The 25,654-nt window shown below is 37.0% G+C and overlaps 1 protein-coding gene and 1 long non-coding RNA gene across 2 annotated transcripts in view; both read left to right on the top strand.

Annotated features, from left to right (window-relative positions):
- Positions 1 to 10,387: 10,387 nt before the first annotated feature.
- LOC140168052 (uncharacterized) lies at positions 10,388 to 11,718 on the top strand. Its single transcript, XR_011861132.1, has 3 exons — positions 10,388 to 10,449; positions 10,757 to 10,831; positions 11,664 to 11,718. It is a non-coding gene; the product is annotated as an uncharacterized lncRNA (long non-coding RNA).
- A 1,087-nt stretch (positions 11,719 to 12,805) lies between these two features.
- LOC140168051 (complement C3-like) overlaps positions 12,806 to 25,654 on the top strand; it is a 45,044-nt gene continuing 32,195 nt past the window's right edge. Inside the window, exons 1-7 of the mRNA XM_072191356.1 lie at positions 12,806 to 12,879; positions 13,927 to 14,227; positions 17,056 to 17,290; positions 18,807 to 19,013; positions 20,405 to 20,534; positions 24,781 to 24,882; positions 25,046 to 25,240. Of these exons, the coding sequence (XP_072047457.1) occupies positions 14,052 to 14,227; positions 17,056 to 17,290; positions 18,807 to 19,013; positions 20,405 to 20,534; positions 24,781 to 24,882; positions 25,046 to 25,240 (1,045 nt within the window). The 5' untranslated portion in view covers positions 12,806 to 12,879; positions 13,927 to 14,051. The remainder of the gene's footprint in view (positions 12,880 to 13,926; positions 14,228 to 17,055; positions 17,291 to 18,806; positions 19,014 to 20,404; positions 20,535 to 24,780; positions 24,883 to 25,045; positions 25,241 to 25,654) is intronic.

Genomic DNA, 25,654 nt, shown 5'->3' with positions numbered 1-25,654 from the left:
TTAAATTCAATTTGATGTAGTCGCTATTGAATTGCATCTTTTGATAGTATAACAACCGCAGTGGAATTTGTGTTTTTCAAGCACTGTTGTGATTTTCAATACGCTGGCGAAGTTACGTAATAAATCCGATTAACTACCATAGCAATAGGTGAAAACAATTTTGAACATATCGCGCTGCACTACAAGCAGATTGAACTAATCACCTGTGTATGTCTGCAATCATAGATTGAACACAATACTGGTCTTTTCAAAGATACTAATCTTACAGGTGCAAGTGATCAGCATGATATGGTTCAATGCAGAGGTACAGCGTGAAAGTATCAGTGCAGCGCGGTATATTCAAAAATTGTTTTCACCTATTGCTATGGTAGTTAATCCGATTATTACGTAACTTCGCCAGCGTATAGTTGATGAGAAGTAGTGATAGACTATTGGCAACTGATGCCAGATTATTTTCCAGAGCTGAGTTGTCAGAGAGTAGGGTGATGAAGTATGATGTGCTCTGGTACTGTATAATTTGGTGATATATTTAAAACCAACTGGCAGTAAATTCATATCAGCAATGGAAAACCATCCAATCCAGCATCAGTTGCCAATAGCTGATATAAATTATGTCACTTGGTTCTTAACACATCCGTGGCTTGCAACACATAAATTCGCCAACAGGAACAGGAAATCCCATTTCTTGCTATAAATGGCAATTAAATGTGTGATGGCACGAGCCTATGGCAGCCATTTTAGATATGCTAGTGAGGGAAAACTTATACTACAATTATTACTTCATAACATTGCAAATGATTATATAATTCAAACATTTTTGCTTGACTAATCCATTGAAAAAGTACTCACACTTTTAAGCTTTCACCATCTGTGCTGATGGCTTGGTCACAACTGATCATGTATATGAGCCATATTGCTGAAAAGCAAAAACATTGTCACTCCCGGGCCCTGTCAACAAGCATGACAAGCAGTTTTGAGGGAAAGGTAGTGGACTAAGCCACTTGTGATCAAGCTGTTGGCACAGACGGCAAAAGCCAAAGTAATGAGTACTTTTGCAATGCAAAAATGTTTTAATTTATTTATCTACAATCCTACAAATACATCCATTTACTGATTGCAAATGATTCTTCCTCATTCCTCATGCCACGGCGGCCATTTTGGATGTGCAGGGAAGGGTATCAGGAAGTGTTAATATAATAAATCTTGTACTTCTCTTTCAGTACTTCCAACGTACTCTGTGAAGATTGAGGTTGCACCTACTTCCTATATCATATCATCATATAGGCGGATTACAACACTGGTAAAGGGAGTGTAAGTAGTCACATCATGTATCTACTTATTCTTATAATAAATAAAAGGGAGAGCCGACTTACTTACGATCCGACTGTTCACGTATAAGTAAGCATATCCTTTGTTGATACATAAGATCATAAGATCATGCATACTTGCTAGTCTTGTTCACACAGGACTAACTTTCGAAGGCTGATTGGAAGTACTTTAGCATGTTTCATGATAGATATTTTGCTTGTAAAATCATCACAAACCTTGCATGTAGCTACTTCGCAGGCAGAACTCACAAGTTTACTTTCGGAAGCAGTTACCGACATGATCATCTGAACAAGCCTTGTGGAGTTATAAGTCAATAGAATTGACCCCTGGAATTGACAGTTGTATCATTAATGACCAATCATTTATAAATGTGATAAAAACTGACCATTTGTTGGCATATTTGTTATTATTTTTGTCCAGATATGTGTTTGGTGAAAATGTTCAAGGTTTCTATCGTATCAAGTATAACTTGATGGATGCAGATGGCGGCCTACAGCTGATTAAGGATGGGATCAATGGAACGGTAGGTCATAATGTCTATCTGGGTGTGTGTATGTCTGTCTGTTGGGGTGTCATACCAAGTACAACTGCCTAGATGCAAATGGCAGCCTGCAACAAATTGGTTTGCACCATCTAGGATGTCTTATTCCCCAGATAGCAGCCTGTGAGAGGGGTAAATGCCCCATTGCATCTTTTAAGATCTTTAAAAGGTGCCATGTTAACCACAACCTATTTTGCGATATTACCTTGATAAAATGACATCCTAGATTGTGCAGACTATTCTTTAATTGAATTATTTTTTTTCAAGAGGAATGATTTGAGACCATTTTTATGAAAATCTCAGCATTTTTAGGTTTTGACCCCTGTGGAGCCCCAAATTGTGACCTTTTGGTTATAACTTAAGGAACATAAATTGCAGATGGGTCATACTTTTTCTGAATCATTATGACCAGAGGAATACTTTGGCATGGGTTTCAACAAAATCTTTTGAAATTTTGCAGTTTTGAAATTTGAACCCTATGAAATTTTACCCTGTTTTGTTACTTACATTTTGTTAACTTTTATAGCTTATTGTTTTCTACGCTTTTTATGATTTAGAGACTAAACTAATTGAGAAGTTTTGTACATTTATGCACTATCTGCAAGTATTAATATCAGCTTATTTTTCTTCTATACAGTTAAACGAGCATGGCGAGGCTGTCCATAGTCTGTTGCTTAGCGACATCCTTGGTGACAATGACTTTGATGATGTTCTTGGCAAGAAACTGCACATTGAAGCCTTTATAATAGAGAGTGCCACAGGAAAAGTAGAAAGTACCAACAATACAGTGTTACAATTTGTGGACAGTCCCTACAAGTTCAAGTGGGATCAGACGCTGAAATATTTCAAGACTAATCTACCCTTTGAGGTTAAGGTAAGAAGTGTTTTTAACAGTAGTGCTCTTAAGGGGGTACTACACCCCTCGATAAATTTGTGTCTATATTTGCATTTTTCTCAAAACTAATAACACAGTGGTAACAAAAGTTATGTATATTATAGGGGCAAGGAATCCAAATACTACACCGGAATTTCAATGACCCAAGACAAGCAGTTTGTTATTTATGATAAGAAATAAGGTACCGCTAGGATGTACCTCGTTTCCTATCATATATACTGAACCGCTTGACTTGATCACTGAAATTTCAGTGTAGTAATTGGATTCCTTGCCCCAATAATATACATAACTTTTATTACCAGTGTGTTATTATTTTTGAGAAAAATGCAAAAATAGTCACAAATTTACCACAGGTGTAGTACCCCTTAACACTCTCCACAGAATTTTAGAATTGTACATTCGCATGACCATTGGAATCGGCATGAAAAATGCATTTAAATGAGTACAAACAAGCCCAGTATTGGTTCAGTGGTTCTTGTGGTAGCTTGTGATATTTTGAGAAAATATCTCAAAACTTTATATGTTGAAGCCTATGGCCAGTATGCAAAGCATTCAAAGATTTACAGATATATTTTATAAACATGCAAGCATCCTTCACATATACCCTACACACCCCCACCCACAGATACACACCGCGCCAACATGCAAGCATCCCTCACACATAGCCTACACACACACCCACAGATACACCCCAACATGCAAGCATCCCTCACACATACCCTACACACACACCCACAGATACACCCCAACATGCAAACATACCCTGCACACACACACCCCAGATACACCCCAACATGCAAGCATCCCTCACACATAGCCTACACACACACCCCCAGATACACCCCAACATGCAAACATCCCTCACACATACCCTACACACACACCCCCAGATACGCCCCAACATGCAAGCATCCCTCACACATACCCTACACACACACACCCCCCTACACCGCAACATGCAAGCATCCCTCACACATGCCCTACACACACCCCAAAGACACCCCCCCCAACATGCAAACATCCCTCACACATACCCTACACACACCCCTATTGATGCACAATAATAAATTCATAAAATTATTGTTACGCCTGTATAACCATAGTCTATGTCAAATTGGTCCATTATTTGTGACAAATACACATTCATACATCCAACATATGAACACACATAAAGGTATTGTCGGCATGCCTGGGTAACCTGCAATGCGTGGTCTATTATTTGTGACAAATACACCAACACTCATCTCCACATGTCACACCGTCCCTCCCCCACACACTCATTGGGGACACTCACCACCCATCCACAGATACACCCAACAAACAAGTAATACAATTACCGTATTTCGTCAAATAAACGCCCCTGGGGGGCGTTACATTTTCCCAAAGGGGGGCGTTTCTTCAAGGTCAATTTTAGAACGATAATTCCCATTAAAATCATTAGGTAAACTTAAAACTCACGCTAAACTGACGAACTATGAACTAGAAACACTGACTTCTGGTTCACTTCCGGGTTTGTAATCCAGATTTTCGCCAATTATTGACGCTATTATTGACCATGTGGACAACTTGGTAAGCTTACTACACAAGATAGCATGGAAATATCGGCATTTTGAAACATCTTGGTTGAAAAAAAGTGGTGTGGGCTTTATTTGAGGGGGGCGCGACTATTTGACAATACGGTATATAATTATGTAGACACAAAAGTAATACTATGTATATGTAGGCCCTAATTAGTTGCCATGCCTGTGTAAACTGCAGGGTATGTCAAATTGGTCCATTATTTTTGACAATTTTCTGTATTGCGTATCCTGGGCACGAAAAACATAACGAGATGCACGGATGGCAATTGGTTTGGGTGCCCCATGATGTAATCTTCAGACAGGTTACTGTTGGTATATAAAGGGTATAATAGCATCAAAAACATTTTTGAAAATTTGCTGCAAAAATATTCTAACATAGTAATGAAAAACCACAGAATTAGAGTAGAAAATGGAAAACACAGAAAATGCAATTTTACAAAATTGAACTTCGGCCTAAGTTCTACTAAAATATTGGTTATTTTGTCCCTCCCTGTAGAATGGTATTTGCGGGTTCATCTTTCATCAGATCACATGGCCAATTACCACTGAAGTTGCCTGCCTCCCTTTCACAATTGAAATAAGATGTTCCTGATAATTTGCCAATGTAACTTTCCAACAGTTCTCTTACTTTCTTTTTGGTGTGATGGACATAGGAGCTTCAGTAGAGATACTTGCAGTATAAGTATACAATTAATCACTTTTAAAACTTTTTTTTGTTTTCAGGCTGATGTGATATACTGCTACGGTGATCCAGTTACCAACTTGAATGTGAGAGTAAGCGCTGTAGCACATATGGGAGGAGGGGTAGAGCGAGTCCTACAGAGCGATGACGATCTGAAGGAAACTAATAGCCAGGGACGCGTTGGATTCAGTCTCAATGTTCAACAAGGCACACAGCAAATAGTGATTACGGTATGTTGATGATATCATGTCCTTTACATTTGTTTTATAAATTCAATTTTTCTTTCTTTATTTCTTTTTCTTTTTAAAAAGTTGCAAAAGCAGGTTTAAGCCCCATGGTCCAGTATTGTGGTTCAAGAACTACTCTTTCATTGGGGACACATTTTACGCTTTCACATAAGGCAAAAAAAAAATGTTTGGTTGCCCTCAACCGAATCGACCCAAAAATTGGAAATCTTTTTTTTTTTTTTCAATCACTAAATTTGGACAGAATGAAGGGCTTTTTTTATTTGTTATTCACTCATTTTATTTATTAAATGTACATTTGATTGAAAACAAGAAGTATTTCCATTTAAATCCAGACCAAAAACACACAATTTTTTTACCATAACATGTTCAAGCATTTATCAATACTAGCCTTTTCAAAATGGAAGAAAAATCGAGGAAGAGTCCATGTGAGAAAAAAAAAGGATCGAACTACCGACCCTCAAAATTTTTGTCTCGGAAGGGCAACCAAACAATTTATTTTTTGGCCTAATTTTCTTCACTACTTCAATGGCGTAGCCTTAGTCATCATATTGGGGGGCACCAACCATGATGGGGGCACAGGGTCTGATGGGGGGAGGCACAAGCCGTTTTTCGCCAATTATCCTATGGGTTTTTCAAAAATTTCAGATCGATTAGGGGCATGTGCCCCTGTGACACTATGCCACTGCACTACTCTACTTATTGTTTGTTTGTTTGTTTATTTATTTTTAGATGACTACAGTAGCAGGTGGATTGTTAGCCAACTTTGAGGCAACAGATACATTTACCATACTTCCCTTTAATGGTGGTGGTAATAATGAACTACTCATCCGTCCAGCAGCTCAGGATCTAGTAGCTGTAAGTTGACATGTATTATAAGCAAAAGTAAAAAGTAGGAAACTACCGTGAAGTATATAAAATTGGGCGAGCTTTCGGCCATAGGCCTTTTTCATAGCCATGATATAATACTTGTGAAACAAAACATACACAAGGAATGAACGTTGATAAACATGGGTGCGAGTAGGGACGAAAGCTCGAGCGTGAAAGCACAAAAAATGCGAGGGAAGCACAAAACACGCGAGCGGGGAAGCACAAAAAACGCGAACGGGGAAGCACAAAAAAACGCGAAGGCCTAACAACGGAAAGCGGGAAAATCAACGTTCATTCCTGAAGGCGTAAGAGTTCCTAAATTGAAAATTAGCTGCTGTTCATCTTTGCGGCGACTTGCCGTGTTACCGTGGCATTTCTTGAGTCCAGTAATTTGCATGTCTTCCTGGCTGTGACCATTCGTTGAAAAATGTGTTTTGCAACTGGTTTGGTGATGTCCCCTCGTGTTGGTATCTCTGAGATGTTCCCGAAAACGTTCTGATATCATTTGTCCAGTTTCACCGATGTATACTGAAGCGCATTTTCGACACGTAATGGCATATATGCAGTCCTTAGTAGTGCAAGTGAAGTCACCCTTGATGTTAAAGTTATCTTTGGGACCGTTGATTGTAGCAGTGTTGTAGACAAACCGACAAGTTTTGCATCGCGGTGTCTTACATGCGGTCATGGAGGCATTATCATGCTTAGGTGTGACTTGTGATGATATGTAAGGTGTGTACCTATTTTGCAAAGTTTGTCCCTGCAGTGGCACTCGTGTGAGGGTGTCGCATTATCCAAGGAACTGAGCCATTTCTAGAACACAGCTTTGATTGATCCACAAAATGACACTCAATATATTGCAAGAGCATTGAATGATGTTGACAATTTTTAAGTTAGTAATGTTAACCGTGCAGCGTGTACATGCATGCTTACAAGGGCATGCAGAGTTCTGCGAAAAAGCATTAATTGATGTCACTATCAAACTTGAGGAGAACGAAAGACTAGTCATCACCACATAGACAACTATAACAATATTTAAACAGATGTCAAACAAGTAAATCTAGTCATAATTCATATGGATATTTTCCTTATTGATACTTTTTTGAGGACATAATGCAATAGGTAGTCGACTAGAAGCAGGTCATAGTCACAACTACCACTAATAGTTGCGACCGATCAAAGGTCTTCGATCTAGGTTTTGCACGGAACACGCAGACAATTGAATGTGTAGGATGCATTTGCCTTTAAACATGTGTGGCCTGTGTGTTTAGGTTACAGATCCTATCAAATAAACGCAACCAGAATGGTGTAACAATTGACAATGGTAGACATGTGGTTTTAATTTTAAGTATTGGAAGGACAGGTCTTTAGTTCGATTCACTAACCATTTATACATATATCACCTGTTTTATTGTATTATTATGCAAATTGCCCCATGGTACCTTACGGAGGGCAGACTGTTATTTAGATGAGGAGGAGTAATGTAGTATTCGATAGGGTCTATTGGTGTGGTAAGAAAAAGCCACTTGTGCTGATGAGTGTCAATTTTGCCTTAAATGTCACAGCTCGAGAGAAGTGGAAGACCTTTTGATTAGGATTGTATGACTACACTAGTGACAAGGTAATCAAAATGGTTTTTGTTTGTTTTTTTACAGGTTAGCAATTCAATTTCTGTTGATCTGCAAAGAAGTGGTGGGGATCAAGAGAATGTGGATGCCATATTTACTTATGTAAGTTTTATGCCTTGAAATATCCTTTGGGCTTGGGTATTCCTCAATTCCAAGCACAAAATGTCTATGTTTTTCACAATACCCTCAAAGCAATGGATGTGAACTCATCCATGCAACCCTTGTGGAAGATTTCAGTCATCTCACTTCCAGTTGCATCTTTTGTTCAATACAGCTGGAAATTTTTGTCAGTTTTATGTTAAATTCCAGTTAAAATGGTTGCAATGTGCACAATTTGGCCTAAAATTTCACAATTATTTTGTTTGTTGAATTCCAAAATCTTTGACACCTTTTCCACTATGGATGAGAATGGTTGCATATGGTATTATTGAAACTATTGAATCTGGTTGAAATTCTATGATTTTCCTTAAGGGGGTTGGGTACACAAATGGAATACCCCGGGGGGAGGGGGTCTCTCAATTTTGGTTCAGGTAGGGATGTGTGACTGGGATTCCGAAACCATTACCAAAAAATATGTCAAAATTTGATGGGAAAAATTTTTTACTATTGTTTGATTATTTCTGTTTAAAATTATGTTAATTTTTGCTCAAACTTAAAACATATTTTGCTGAAAAATCTGCAATTTATCTGCAAAAAATCACACCATGTCTAATTCAATTTCTGAAAATTCCAACCCAAAGTTAAATAAAAAAGGCAGAAATCTGTTGTACATTCCCAGTGCCACCTTCCCATATAACCCCTCCCCCAGACCCCCCAGTATACCAAAAATTTGCACATGTATCATAAAATTGAGGGAATTGAAATGAAACAATAAATAAAACATCATCCTTTTTTTTATGATCTTTACATTTGGTTTTAAAATCTAGATCGTAGCAGGAGGTAAGATAATACAAGCCCAAGCTATAGAAGAGGTTATCGCCAACACTGTCACGGACAAACAGATCACGCAAGACAGGGTACCAAGCGCTAGAATGGTGGCGTTTTATGTCAATGGTAACAACCAAGTTGTCGCCGATTCTGTCTGGATCGATGTCGAGGATAAATGTGAAAACCCTGTAGAGGTATTTGCCAATAAGTTTTTAATTTTAACATTCTGAACATTTTGCAGTGTCTTTTATTCATGGTTTAGCCTATATGGGTCAAAATATTCACAAATTTTGAAATTTTTGCTCTAAAATTGACCATGAAAGCATGAAAAATACAAAAACCTTACAAAATGTCCTGCTACACAGTACTGAGGACTTAATTAAAACATAATAATCTCTTTATTAGGCAGCATCTTCAAGTCATAATGTACATTTTAGATTTTAACCCTAACACTGGACCCTGCTGTTTGATATTGGAATTAGTCAAAGAAGATACGAAAAAGTCAAGAAGAAGAAGAATTTTTGACTTGCACCCCCGGGATTCGACCCCCCGCATGCCAACCACACGATCACGGACCGGTAGCCACACGGGTTATTGCTGCCCGGCCAGCAATTCCGTGTGCATATAACACTTAAGGGTGATTGCGTCATTGCAGACCCTGGGATTCATGCATGCGCAGAATTTTTCATCATAAGATTTTGTAAGATTTTTGGGTTTTAGGGTTATAATTTTGTTATTCTTTGTCCACAATGTTGAAAGCAGTAACTGTCCTCTGACCATTTTAAGCAGAATTAACGAGTGAAAGTGGTTAAGTGAAAGAAACTCCACTGGCTATTTTGGCCTTTAACATAGGGAACTTAATGTGTGAATTATGACAATAGAAAGATTGCGATTTCCGAACGTACATATCGAACGCCCGTGCAATCTATTCAAAATCACTCTCCTGTGACGGGATTTTGAATAGATTGCACAGGCGTTGATGCTACGTTGGAAATCGCAATAATCTATTATGTTGAAATTGCTCGGTTGACCTACAAACACAATGAATTTAGCTGATTCCATTTAGGTGTTGGTTGGAACATGTGTAAACATAGCAAAAAATCAAGTTAAAAAAAAAAACCAATTTCATATTATAAGATCATACATTATGGCTTTCAAGCTATTTTAAGGAACATTTCAAATGTTTCCATTCATAGAAAATATTAATTGTTTGCATTTGATGAAAGTTGTATTATTTTATGTTGTCATTATTTCTCTTTGAAGAGTTTTTATTTCTTGATGTTATTTTTGTTTCCAAGGTAACCGTGCCAGCCAACAATGGACGCACCTACTACATGCCAGGCCAGACAGTGACGCTGACTCTGAATGCCAAAAAACAAACCAAGATAGGTCTACTTGCTGTAGACTCTGCTGTGTATTTGCTGCAAGATTATCACAGGCTAAATCAAAAGAAGGTAAACAGCTAAATAAATCAAAAAGGGTCTATAGTCTGTATATCTACCTTGAGTCACCGGCACTAGTTCAGTGTGTTCTGCATTATAGCTTAGCGTTACTTGGTGCGTGTACATATTTTGATGTGCACGATCAACGTGCGCGTGCCGCATATGTACATGCAAGAAACTATGCTAAGCCAATGCAGCACACGCTGAACTTCAAAGCTAGCGCTGGTGACTCGAGGTAGATATACAGGCTATACTTGCTGTAGACTCTGCTGTGTACTTGCTGCAAGATTATCACAGGCTAAATCAAAAGAAGGTAAATGCCTAAATAACAAATCAAAATGGGTCTGGTTTGCTGTAGACCTTCTGCAAGATTATCAGACTTAAGAAAAAAAGTAAAAATTGTAAATGTCACTTAATTGCCAAACAAATGTAAAGGAAAAAAAACAGGAAAAGGTCTATAGGACTGCTGGTCACCCACAGTTGACATCTCTGAAAACCAGCAACCCTACCCTGGTTCAGAACGCCTCCCAGTCCCCCTCATCACACCTATCATCATTGTATAATAGCTAGGGTTTATCATGTCTCTGACAAACTTTATTCGATCACTTTCACCAATTCAGGTATTTGCTAGAATGGCTTCTTATGATCTTGGGTGTGGACCAGGAGGAGGACGGGATACACAAGACATATTCAAAGTAAGTTATACAATAATTATAATAGTATATGACCGGGTTGAAGGAGGGCATGTGTGGTCTAGCAGTAGAGCACAGGCCTCATGATCGAGCCCCGCCATGGCCATGAGTGTTGTACCCTTGAGTAAGGTACTTCACCTCAATTACTCCTCTCTACCCAGGTGTAGACATGGGTATTGGCATTCTTTAAAGCTGGGAAGGTAACAGACTCCCTGTGGAGGTGTAGCGATCCCCTACAGCAATGTTACATGGAGGAGTCGGGCCCAATCGCCAATGAAAGAGACGGGAACTCCGTTCATACTTTAATAATCATAAAAATCAACAGAAAAATGTACAAAGGTCCCTAGGATACACGTTTGGTGAGTGTTTGTAAGCCACATGTCCAAAAGTTGATGTTTTGAGAAAGGGGCCACCTCATTTCACTTGTTGCTTAGTCCTGAGATGAAAAAAATTTGGTATTTTCGTCTAAGCTTAGTCATGCATACTGGGTAGATTTCTTAGTACATCTGTGGTCTAGGTATGTGTTGGTGATCGGGGATCGTGTAGAAGTGGCGAGTTCTCCTCCCCTTATATGAGCTGACGACCTATGGGTCAACCATCTTGTTCTCAAAACCATTGATTAGCCAATCAGTGTTATTGTTTATTGCTTCTGAGTTTACGCGTGGTGCACAGCACAGACCACGGAGATAATAAAAAAATTATGTTATACAGTATTTCTTGAGTGTCCCCCTGGTACCTATGCATGGTTTAGAAGACTGGGTTGATCACAAAAACCAACTAGAGACCCAATAATTATATTCTTGTTATTTCAATCATCATTTTGTTATCCTTCCAGAATGCAGGTATCACTATTCTTACCAGTGCCGCATTACAGACGCAAGAACGGGATGGTTAGTATGCTTATGATCAACAGTCTCATTTCTGTAAGGCAAAAATGTTTGTTTCCTGTATAGGTGGCCTGATAACAAAAATGCAAAATGATTTGTTTAATTTTTTTATTTTAGTTTCCGAGTCATGATTTATGGTAGCATAACTTACACTTCAAATCACTAATAGTTATTGTCAAATAAGGGATTTACGGCAGGGGGGGTAATGGGCATTTTGGAAAAAATATCGACACAAAAAATTCGGATTCCCCGTGTTTTCCCGAATTTCTCCATTTCAAACTTAACATTCCCCCTCCTGGTTCAACGAAAAATTTCGCATTCCCCCCTCAAGACCCAAAAAAATTTCGGATTCCCCCCTCAAAACGCCCATTACCCCCCCTGTCGTAAATAACGATCACTCCCTAAGTGCAGAGTGGATTAGATATGAAAATAATTATAATTTTTAGGAAACATGGATTTTCAGAGGATTTTTGATTTCATTATTACTTGTAAACAAAATTTGTGAGAAATTTTTCTATGGATTTCTCAAATAAAAAAAAAAAACAAAAACAAAAATGTGGTAAAAAATTTCCAAAATGAAATGCACTTTAACAACAGGAAACAAACTTAGTGTTTTTTAGGCCAATATGTTTCTTTTTACAGATAATTGGCTGTTTCTTATTATGTCAATCAAAAACATAAATGATTTTAAATTGTACAAACACACTGTCAAACAGTTTTTAGCTGATCAAGGATCCGTTTGATTTTTAGAGTTTTAGCTGGTCTCACATATCTGCTTTTTGCGTCTTTTGTGCATAGTTGTCTCTGTTCTTGTTTTTGTATGGCATTTTGTTCCTGTTTTCTTTTGCTTGTAAAGGACCCCAATGGAAATAAGCTTTTCCCGAGACCTTTTGGGCTATCGTTGGTTCAGCAATTTTGATGTGCAATTTATTTTATTTTGTAATAATAGTACTGTAAATGTTGTGTAGTTTGTATGTGATTATTAAAGTACCAAATGAAATAAAATAAAATAAAATCAGGGGGTGCAAGGATTTCAATTTTGGCCAATGTTAGCCTCTTCTAATATAAATCTGTATTTTGTATCCTTCAGATCTCAGCTGTGATGAGCATAACAGAAGAAGACGTTCCATAGAGGCTGAGGAGACGATAATCTTCAGGATTTGTGTAAGAACAATTAGGAACAAAACAAACAAACAAGTTGCTTGCTTGCCCCCACCCCGATAGGCTGTTCTTGCCCTAAACCACCCGGTATCTATTTTTCTATTTATTGACTGCATTTTACTTGGGAGGGTACATGGAGATATGCATAGAGGCGTTAGTGCAAGAAGGCGCTATCTGCACTGCTGCCAGGTATCATATGTGTACCCAATTATACTATGTAGAATTTGTCTAAATATCTTTCATACACTCTTTGAATCACAAAGCCAATCAGAAAAGAGAAGAAAATATGACGTGCATACATATTGTCTAATTGCATTTGTATCCAATTATCTTTGTGAGCTTCTTTCAGCCTATGCTCCCGGAAGAGAATTGAGATCTTCTTCCGATAAGACTCTGCTTAGTCAGCCTAGGGCACATAGAGGATCTGGTTTAAATACCTTCTCTGTCTCTGGCCGAGGGAATGGAACAAACTCCCTAAAGCCATCAGGGAGTCTCCATCAATTCCAGTTTTCAGGAAGAAACTGAAAACTCACCTTTTCAGTTAGCTTCTTTCTTGTTCCGCTGTGTTTCTTTTTTTTCCATCCTTTCTCTCCTTGTTCAGCGCTTTGATAAATTTTAAAGGCGCTTTATAAATACCTTTATGTATGTTTGTATGTATATGTATTTGCAAGCTGTTTGCATCTTGCAGGTTGATTCATTTTATATTGAGGATGGATGCATTGATGTTGGTTACATTTTTAGTATTTTGTTTTGTAATGAACAATTGCAGAAATTACAGAAATTCTTTATTGTGTATGAAATATGTTAATAAATGCATATCCCTTGTGGCTTGAGAGATTTGATACAATAATGCACTTGCCCTAAACTGTTGATGAATCCAGTGCACTCCCCCTGTGGGACTCGAGCATTGGACGAATCAACTTCTCACAAGGCATGTGCATTATTGAGTTCACTCAACAAGTGATACGCAAGTAGTAACTTATTAGAGCATATGCTCTCGAATTGCATTGATCACATTTTGATCACATTTTGATATCATTTTGATCACAGTGACAGTGTATGAAGATAACGACACCTTGACCTATTGGTGCGGAAAGGGACAGAGGTTTATAGACGGCTGGAATTGTAAACGAAGAGCAGAAAGTCTAGTTGCTCGTAATCGTAATGGATGGGAAATGGATCATCCTAATGTCCAAGCCTTGTATCGGTGCTGCCTGGCTGTATCGCAAGCTGGAGGGCGCTCTGGCAATGCAGGTCAGGGTCAAGCGCCAAAAGGTGACTTAGCAGAAGTACTGATCAGAAGTGACTTCCCTGAATCGTGGCTGTTTAAGGATAATCTTGTGGATCTCGGGTATGTATCAGATAAGGATTTGATCATTTATAAGGCTGAACTAAATTAATTGTTTGTCTCAACTCTTTGGTCTACAAAATCGAATGCACAACACTGTGTTTGTTCATGGTTTGTTTACAATATAATTCCAACTCTTAAGCATTTTGACATGGATACAAATGCTAAATAGAGAAATATAATTAGTTACAGAGATGGTTTATAAAAGCTATCAATAGGCATACTATGATTAACACTCGGCTTACAGATATTTTGGGAATTCTAGTTTTTGCGAATGCAAGTAGTGTAGTTTTTTCCAGGAAAAGTACATGTTCTTCAAAAAAATAAATCTGAAGTTAAGAATGATTTTGTTTGGTCTAAAGCTGAATTCATACTCGATTGCCGAGATTGTGATGTACAGCTTTTGGAAAGCGATCGGCAATTGCAGAATTTTGCGATGCATAATGCTTGTCACTTTTGCATTTATACTTAGGGAGTGTTCAGAAATACTTTGGTGGGGGGGCTGGTAAAAAGGGAGGGGGGCCAAAAAGTTTTGGACCTTAAAGAGGGGGGACCAAAAAGTTTTAGGTGGTAGGAAAGGGGGGGGGGGCCAAAAAGTTTTCCGCTTTAAAACCCAAAATTTGTGCGCGCTTCCCGCGCATTGAGACCCTCTTATATCACTTTTAACATGGGCAAGTTTTGGTTTTCAGCGCTTTTGTTTGAAAAAATGATGGCACTTAGTGTACACATATCTATTAATTAATATAAAGATGAACAGCAACATGCAACATCTGGCACTTTTTATCATAGAAAAACATGATTATGTATAAATCTGATCAAAATACAACTAAATCAAGAAAATATTGCAAATAAATTGGATTTCTTTGCACGTAAACCATGTAAACTGCACACTTCAGTTTACTATCAGTATTTCTCATTGCAAAATTGTTTTGTACACGTAGGCCCATGGGTAGATTTACCATAGGGCATAATGGGCACAGGCCCATGTGCCACGTCTTTGGGGGCCAGAACTGATACCTGTGTACATTTGTCGGGACATTTGTGTGACCAAATTAAAATCATATTTGACCATTTTAGCTTTTCGCATAAATTAGTTCCAATTTTAACAATATTTGACCATTCAAGCTTCAATATGGCCAAATTTATGCGCGGTTCGCACACATTTGTACTATAGCCACGGATCCAAATTACCCTGATGTGCCTTTGAACCTTTATAAATCCTCTATTTCATTTATCCCTGTAAAATCATATAAACACCCTGATTTGGGACAAATCTAAATTAAGTATAAAATGAAATTTTCCTTGTGCTATTTCATGCGCAATTGTCCCACCGGGAATGTTTCAAACATTTGCCTCCCTCAATGACATGTGACCCAGATACCCCACCACTGGAAACAACACTATTAAAGGCTTAATGTACGATTTCCTTCAAATTTTAAATTTGTCATTATATACTCAAAATGCTGAAATGATACTAGTAATAATGATCGAGAATGGTTTCTGTCCATTTTGAACTGAAATAACGAGGTAACGTGAAAGAAACACTGCTTGTTATTTTGGCCATTTAACACGCATAAAGTCATAATTTTTGAATTATGACTTTATGTCGAACTTTTTGCTCTGTTTACCTAAAAACACAACAAATTTGGCTGATTCCATTTAGGTGCAAGTTGTGACATGTGTAAACATTACAAATATGCAAAAAAATCAGGTTTGAAAAAAATTAACCAAATTCATATTATAAGATCGTACATTATGACTTTAAGTATAATGTTTGTTATACTGATAATGGGGGGGTCAAAAAAGTTTTGTCTGTCAAAAGAGGGGGGTTAAAAAAGTTTAGCGGTCCATCGAGGGGGGTCAAAAAGTTTTCGAGTGGAAAATTTGAGGAAGACCAGCCCCCCTACCAAAGTATTAATGAACACTCCCTTATCATGGTGATAGTGATTGCAGACAACAATTAAAATATTTTAAATTGCAGAAAATATATGTTTAGAACATCCATTGCTGTCAATAACTATTGATCCAGTTGGTTGTAAATGATTGGTTGATGCATTCACATGTCAAACAATATCGCTCGGAAGTTGCGATTTCTTTAAAAGGGATTTTGTTTTTGCCTCAGCGATTTGAATCGATTGATCGGCTTGATGCTCTGAAAGCCGAAATAAACACTGACTGAGCATGTGTGAGAAATGCTTTTCTGCAAAAGGCGGTCGAGTATAAATTCAGCTTAATCCTTGCAAAAGGTTGTCAACAGCTCTTTCTCATCATGTCAAGGCATTATATTGGGGTCGGTTAATCGTCAGGTTGTTTGGGTTGGGAATCAAGATAGTACAGTCATGGTCCAGTTCATTAGCTCATTAATTGCTCTTTAGCCAAATTTTGGAAAAAATAATTACACAGCTCTACAACCTATAATTTGGCCCAACTTCAGTTCACTAGATGCCAAAGCATGTCAAAATTTCAGTTCAGAAGCACCCTATTTTTGCCGGGAAATCACTTCTCATTTTCCAAAGTTTCATGAGAAATCCGCTCTCAACTAAATTGAATTAAGGGTGTTGGCTCTTACTAACATTGTTCCTTGTTGTGCAAATGAGCAGCTTACGCTTCCGTAGCTTTTACAGAGAGATTTTGGAGTTATTTTTTTGTTATTTCCTTATTCCATGTGCATCAAGTCCGTTTCTATACAGTTGAATGAGCATGACAAGAATCTTCGTTTATCGTTTATACTTTTGGAATGTAATGTGGTGCTTCGTTCTGCATGACACATGTAATGTATGACATACCCACATGGGCCTACATCATCATTTATTTTCTGTTTGACATTTCAGTGACAGTGAATCACAACTCTACCCTATCCCACTACCTGACAGTATCACAACATGGATCATCCAAGCCGTAGGCGTGTCACCTCTTCATGGAATGTGCGTTGCCGATAATAAAGAGATTGTCGTCCGCCGTGATGTCTTCTTGGATGTAGCTATACCTTATTCTGTCATGCGCCATGAACAAGTTGCGATACAAGCGACAGTCTACAATTACGATAAAGATGGTCGAGAAACAGAGGTATGTAAAAGAAGTGTCGAAACCCTTTCTGCTTTAAGGGCTCGGATAGCAACATTTGCATAGTATTTTTTGTGCGACACGAGAGCATATCAGACATATCGAATTGCATTTTGAATACGAAGAATGTCCTTCTGATATCAAATAATTTGACGTGAAGTGTATGCAGCTAGGGGGAAAAGCCGATGATCATTTGAAAATTTTGACTTTTTGTGTTAAAGATATACATATTTTGTTGATAATTGTTCCCAATAAGACCTAAAACTTAGGCCTTTTTGGGAACAAAATGTGTATCTCCATTACGGAAGGTCAAAATTTTCAAATGATCAGTAAAATTGCCCATATTATGACCTCTCATATGACTTAATTGCTGAAATGCATATTTAACATTTTTCATTTCATATATGTGACCATCCACCACAAACCGCTCGTAAAGTCGGCAAATTGTATTCTGAGCTACAGTGCAAAATGTGCATAAAGACAAGTTGTATTCATATGTACCTCAAGTTGGTGCGACATGTTTCTCATTTTGTTAGTGCCAGTCAAATACCTTTTAAACCAATCATTAATCCTATTGCTGAAGAGGATAATGAGCTTGTACCTATATATAGAATTCCTCAATAGCTCTAGACTTTGTTTGCTTTGTCTAAATCCTGTTAAAGTGGTGGGATTTAACAATGAGAGAACATTCCTGAACCTCGTTGACTTGGGCATGATTTGAAACCGGGATTTGAAGTGACCGCCAATTATGACTGTTTGATATTTATTACCAGGAATGTGGAAAAATAGACATAATGTAGCACCGCAATAAGGTACCTTTTGCTGAAGGAGCAAAATTCAACAAATAACCATAGTTCAGCCTCTGGATATCTTTTGAATTCAAATGATATATTATTTTAAAGCTTATGATATATATTTTCTAAACACAAAATAAAACAAAATTGACCAGAGGCCGACTTTACAAGCGTTTTTGTGGTGGACGGTCACATATTGTTGCAGCAGCGATATTTTTCAGGGATTTAATAAAGTTACAATAAAATAAAAATTGACTGAATGACCCACCCTCCCAATTTGTACTGCACCGGACTAATATTATGCAGCATTTTTTGCTGATGTGATTGATACGAGCGTCAGTCAGTATGTAATGAAAGTTTACCTTTGACCCCATATATTGAATCATTGATGAAATTTCTTTATGATCACATAATAAATATTTGACACGATCAAGTGAAATGAGTCGGATGTCGCTAATATTGATAAAGAAAGTGTTAAAATTCTTTTGTTTTATATTGTTTTCAGCGATTGATCAAGTGACGTAACTTCACAAAGAAAAGTTGTATCAACATGGGATTTTCAGTTTTTGAAAGCTCTAAATGTCCTCTTTAGAAACATATGTAGGCCTATAACTCATTTTCGAACAGGGTCGACATGCGACTCATTCCCCTTGATTATGTCACATATAAAGTCTGTATTGTAAAGTGGAAATTTTTAATTTTTTGATTTTTCATCTCTGTTTTAGGTTACTCTTAAGATGGTAGGTGTTGCTGGACTGTGCTCCAATGCGAGACCTGGTGAATTCATAATAAAAGAGGGCGTTATTGCAGCAGGGCAAGCCAAGTCCTTCTCATTCATTGTGATCCCGCTTGATATCCAAGATTACATTGTCACTATTTACATGATCTCAACATATGGTAATGACGCCGTGAGCAAGACGCTGCATGTTGTGGTGAGTGTGATATCATATGTTAACAAATTTTGTGGTTTGTTTAAGCCACCCTATGGCGGCACTTCAATACAAAACCAATACAAGTGTATAGGCTAAGACTTTCAAAATAAGGGGCATTCAGTAAGACCAAAATGCGAAAAATGGCTTTAGGTGAGCTTTTAGACCTAAATTATGGGGTCATTTGGTGAGAAGATTAATTTTTACAAAAATCAGGGTCTTTGGACAGTTAACCGTTTACAGTTAGAGTATAGAATTGCTATTTCTGATTGGCTTCAGTATGATGATTGTTATTTAATGCTCTGCGTGCTAGCCATAGGCTTCAACATAAAAAGTCCAAGTTTTGAGATATTTTCTCAAAATATCAAGAGCTATCTAAAGAACCACTGAACCAATACTAGGCTTGTTTGTACTCATTTTAATGCATTTTTCATGCTGATTCCAAATATGGTAATGAAAAATTACAATTCTGAAATTTTTGACATTTTTATTTAAATTTAAATTTAAATTTGTCATCTGCAGTCGACACCCGCGTGGAGAGAGTTAAAAACAAGTACTGAATAAAATCAGCGCTGAATGCCCAGGTGGGGGTACTCAACTTTAGAAGTGACGGGTATGTCCCTACCAGCGTTCCGAAGTAGGCACCTATTGGTACAAAACATTGTTTTAAAAAAAGGGGGTCATTGAGTACAAACAAATGAAAAAGTGAGTCATTGGATATGATAAAGTGAAAAAAGGGGGTCATTGGGTATAAAATGTTAAAAAATGGGTCATCGCGTTGAAAATTTTGAAAAAAATGGAGCAAAATTCTATTTCTGGTTCCAAATTTCCGATACAAATTTGCTGAAATAACAGAATTTGAAAGTTTCTGCATTATTTTGTGGGGTCATTGAGTATATTCGACTTCAAAACAGGGGGCCTATTGACAGGTACATACCATCACTTCAAAAGTTGAGTCCCCTCCCCGGCTGAATGCAAGTTGCCATTCAAGATGAAAAGATAATAGACTTTTGGGTGACAGTTCCAATGATAAATAAAGGGTCTGTGGGCAACAAGGCTGTCAACTCTCACACATTGGGTGTGAGTCTCACGCATTGGGTCACTTTCTCACGGTCTCACACCTAGGTAATATAATCTCACGCCTAGGTAGTACATCTCACGCATAAAGCTGTCAAATGAGTAAAATCTCACACATCATCAAAATAATTCTAGTCCAGATCGTTATTACATTTAGGCCTCTTTATCATCAAATTGTTTACATTTTTGGAGTCAGTTTTCAGAATCTTAGCTACACACCCCACCAAGTCCAAAATAAGAATCCCAGCTTTAATAATACTCTTGTTATTTGTAGCACTTTTGTAATATATAACTTTTAATTACTTATTCCAAATCAGCCTGAAGGTACCCGTCAAGTCCAGCCTTTGTCCATCGTACTTGACCCAGCAGGATTCGGGCAACAAATTCCTCAAAATGAAAACAATGAAGTGGTTGATCATGGACTGCTGAATAACCTGGAACATATGCGTGAGTAATCATCATGATGCTGGTTGTCAGGGACTATCAGTATTTATGCCTATAGTGGGAATTCCAATTGAATGAACGCAGCTTTCAATAGCTGTACTCGATCCAACCGCGATCATTATATCGCGTATTTCAAACTACAACGCGAACTCACGACCTTGGATACAATGCTAACCAATCACAAGTGCGTTGGCATGGTTAGATTCACTTCCTCATTACTCACGCACAGTCGAACACGCTGGCGTATATCGCGGAGTGTACGCAAATATTCGTCATGCTATTGAAAGCTGCATTCATTCAATTGGAATTCCCACTAGAGGGTATGCCAAATAATTTGGGAGACATGAAACGAGACATGAAAGTGACAGCACACACAAAACTTCTGACAATATAAAAGCATGTCTGCAAGCAAGTGTGTATAGTGTTGAGAAAACTTGACTTCTCTGAACATCAAAGTTAACATTTGAATCTGCAATGAGTGGCTACTGATTCCTTGTACAATAAGGGGATTGCATAAGCTACTCCCTACCCTGGACCAAAACAAGCATATTTAAAGCACTGTACTTTAAATATGCTTTCTAAACAACATTCCAATGTGCGACATTTGGAACGACGATAAAGTACCTTTAAAGTACAAATAAAGCACATGACCAGAAAAGTACATTTAAAGCATACTGAAAAATGCACATTTAAAGTACTGTACTTTAACTGTACTTTATACCAAACAAGCATATTTAAAGCACTGTACTTTAAATATGCTTTCTAAACAACATTCCAATGTGCGACATTTGGAACGACGATAAAGTACCTTTAAAAGTACAAATAAAGCACATGACCAGAAAAAAGAAAATTTAAAACAAAGAGAAAATGCACATTTAAAGTACTGTACTTTAATTGTACTTTATACCAAACAAGCATATTTAAAGCACTGTACTTTAAATATGCTTTCTAAACAACATTCCAATGTGCGACATTTGGAACGACGATAAAGTACCTTTAAAGTACAAATAAAGCACATGACCAGAAAAGTACATTTAAAGCATACTGAAAAATGCACATTTAAAGTACTGTACTTTAATTGTACTTTATACCAAACAAGCATATTTAAAGCACTGTACTTTAAATATGCTTTCTAAACAACATTCCAATGTGCGACATTTGGAGCGATTTATAAAGTATCTTTAAAGTACAAATAAAGCACAATGACCAGAAAAGTACATTTAAAGCATACTGAAAAAGCACATTTAAAGTACTGTACTTTAATTGTACTTTATACCAAACAAGCATATTTAAAGCACTGTACTTTAAATATGCTTTCTAAACAACATTCCAATGTGCGACATTTGGAACGACGATAAAGTATCTTTAAAGTACAAATAAAGCACAATGACCAGAAAAGTACATTTAAAGCATACTGAAAAAAGCACATTTAAAGTACTGTACTTTAATTGTACTTTATACCAAACAAGCATATTTAAAGCACTGTGCTTTAAATATGCTTTTTAAACAACATTCCAATGTGCAACATTTGGAACGACGATAAAGTACCTTTAAAGTACAAATAAAGCACAATGACTAGAAAAGTACATTTAAAGCATACTGAAGCATACAGTAAGCTTATAATTATAAGCTTACTGATAATTATAAGCTTACCACATTTATGGAGCTTATCAAAGTATTGGTAACACAATTATGTTCACATGCAAGCATACATTACCAGTAACTATCTCCTGTAATCAAGCCTGTATTTGTAAGTCCATTAAGTCCCTCATTTTATATAAATATGAACAGTTTTAAACATCCATTGCATTATACAACCTTAGCACAAGATGGCCGTTGGTATTTTTCAAATCTAGAAGAATGTAGTCATGTGACTTGTACATGTAAACATCATATATCCATGATGTCCACAATAAAGTACATTTAAAGTACACTGAAAAGCACATTTTAAGTACTCTTACATTGCTGACAATGCCACCGGGGAAAACCAATCCAGGTAAAGTATACATAAAGTACTGATAAAGTATATTTAAAGTACACACTGATGTTCAAAATTTGGTTAAGTCCAAAATAAGCACAATTAAAGCATACTCACTGACACTGGGAAAAAACTAAGTCCAAATAAAGTATAGTTAAAGCACAAAAAATGTCCCATATTTATCAAAATATTCATAAAGTATAATTAAAGTCACATAAAGCACATTTAAAGTACCTTTAAAGTACACAGTTTTTCCAGGATATGAAAAATAAGCACATTTAAAGTACAGTTTATATGTACTAATTACCCAGAAAGTACAGTTAAAGTACCCATAAAGTACAGATAAAGTACATTTCTAATGTGCTTTATTTGGTCCAGGGTAGTCCAGCACTAATTTTGTGGGGTGCTAGAGGTTTTGAGTGTTGTCTTTATTTTGACTGAATAATGTACATGTAATGATGTATAAATGCTTTGCTAAAGCAGACATGCCAATTAAAGTCTGCACAAAAAGTAACGCAGCTTTATAAATATGCCTATAGCTTCAGAACTAGTAATTGTTTTCACAATATTTCAACATAAAAATAAGGAAGATTTGTTCACGCGCATTTTGATACCCAATTTGTCCAAAGTCGTTCAATATTAGCAACACAGTAGTGCTTTTAAAGAAAAATACCAGAGTTTAAAAGTTGCAGTTTACAGCAATCAATGGTTATCACGCAAGCATTGTGGCACGTAAAACTGTCATCTTTTCGCACTGACTTCAAATCAATACAAATAGCAGCAACTTTTAAATTGGGGTATTGTTCTTTTAAAACACTGATGTGTTGTTAATATCGCACGAAATTGGACGAATGAGGTATCAAAATGCGTGTTAATAAATCATCCTTCTTGCTATATTGCAATATTGTGAAAACAATTATTTAGTTCTGAAGTATAGGCGTATTTATAACAGCTGCGTTACTTTTTGTGCAGTCTTTAGTATGGTTTTGCCATATTTTTTTTGGAAAATATGACAAAATGTTATAGGCGTATTTTTTTCCCACAAAATATGGTTGTTAGCTGTTGTTGCGCCTGCTGCTGCAATTAAAATATGAGAACCTGAGCACTGCTTTACAGTCTGATTAGCTGACCAAAAAGGTCTGCAGAAGCAGCTGGTGAAGCATGTTACCATGTATCATTTTCACAATCTCTCTTACAAAAGTGTAAATCTGCCACTGCCAACTTACTGAATCAGCAGTGATTATAATTTGAAAAGTACTACTAGGCCATAAGTTGTGAACTTACTTTAAAAAAATATGATTTTCCTGTAAAAATATGGTTGTTGAGGTGTTTAAATATGATTTTGTGTTTTTTCAAAGTTGGCATATCTACTAAAGAATAAAAGATGAGAAGTGTTGTTTTTACTATCTTCTATTGTATTGTATCCTTAGATGATGGATAAGGCCAAAAAAAAAAATTGTTTGTTTGTCCTCCACAGCTTTGAAAGAGGACGTGCGGGCGGGCAGATTTTTTTTTTATTATTATTTTGTTGTTGTTGATTTGGCGTATTCCTGGACCTTGCTAGAGCTAAATGCTACAATCATTCAGGGTGACTTAAAAAAACCAACATTTTGTTTCTTTAATATGCAGTTAAAGTTATAATTTGTGTTCATGTCATAGTCTTTTAATGATTTCAAATCCAATGTATTTTGAAGTCACTAAAAATAATAGACTATGACATGAACACAAGTTATAACTTTGCATATTGAAGACACAAAATGTTTTTGGGGGCTTTTATTTATTTTCAACCATGAAAGATCTTAGCATTTAGCTCTAGCTAGATCCAGAGATACTCCAAATCTGAAAAAAAATTGAATTTTACTTATTTTTATTTTTAAAAAAAATTGAAAAACAAAGGACAAACAAACAACTTTTTTTTTTGGCCTAAGTCCGATATTTTGAGTAGTTGATGCCGGTGCATGTTTACCATATGTGACATCTTTGAATCAGCTGCTGAAAAGGTCTATTTGAAGACAGCATGGTCATCTCAAAACGAGATTCTACCCGCAGAGTGCTGTTGCATGTGCTTAGGACTCTCAAACGCATGCTTTAATTGCCGCGCACGCTTTGCAAAAGCCTTCTGGCGTGTTGCTAAAAAGCGCGAGAAACAAAAATGCACTTTTTACTCATGCGTTTGCAGCTAGAGGAAGGACCTCATTTTGGTGGCAAGATGGTGGATCCGTGCAAAAGGTGAATTGTGACTGTATTTCCTGTTTGTGTGTTTTGTTACAGATTTGAATGATCAAGGTAACCAGAATCAGATTGATACTGTTAAGTTGTCAATGCCTGATGATGCTATACCAAACACAGCTCAATGTGAAGTCAACTTAATTGGTAAGTTCTCTTATATATTTGGATCTCTAGCCAACTTCGGCCATAGCAAGTGTAGAGCAACTAGGTCTATATATTTCCACCCGGAGGTCCTAATGACCCAATAACCATTTTGGCTTATTTTGAGCACTGCTTGTTACCATATTTCTTTTACATGACTTTACAGGTAGTCTTCTTGGACCTGTGGCCAGTGCAGTTATAGAAGGCCTCAACAGTGGTGCATTTCTTAACATGCCTCGTGGATGTGGCGAACAAACTATGATCTACACAGCTCCTAATGTCTACATCTATAAATACCTAAAAGTCATCGGTGAAGACACACCTGACATTGAGAAGAAAGCGATAACAAATATTGAAGCTGGTAAGATTTTATATTACATGGTTCATCAAGTCAGGTTCCAAGTAAAGTAAAAAATCTTTGAAAAGGAATTAAAACTAATCACATTATCTCTGGAAGAACCAACATGTGATATGAGTTTCTTGCTCATTACATCATAGAAATGCCACTTTCGGGGTACTTTTGGGCTTTAAGTTGCTCAATTGGGCTGGGGGGTACTCAAGTTTGGTTTTGGTAGGGGTGTGCCGCTGATAATTTGAAAGTGGACCCATCAATATACCAATTTTTCAAGAAATTTGAACCCATCGATATACCAAAAGTCAATTTTTTTTGCCAAATTTTACCCAAATTGTCTTAGTTTTTACATATTTTCTCAAAATGGTGCAATTTCGAAAAATTTTGGCTAGATTGAGGCAAAATTGGGCTATTTTCAACAAA

The sequence above is a fragment of the Amphiura filiformis genome, chromosome 13 (genome assembly GCF_039555335.1).
Source record: "Amphiura filiformis chromosome 13, Afil_fr2py, whole genome shotgun sequence".
NCBI lineage: Eukaryota > Metazoa > Echinodermata > Ophiuroidea > Amphilepidida > Amphiuridae > Amphiura > Amphiura filiformis.
The sequence above is the reverse complement of the archived record's forward strand: the minus strand, read 5'-3'. Positions and strand labels throughout refer to the sequence as shown.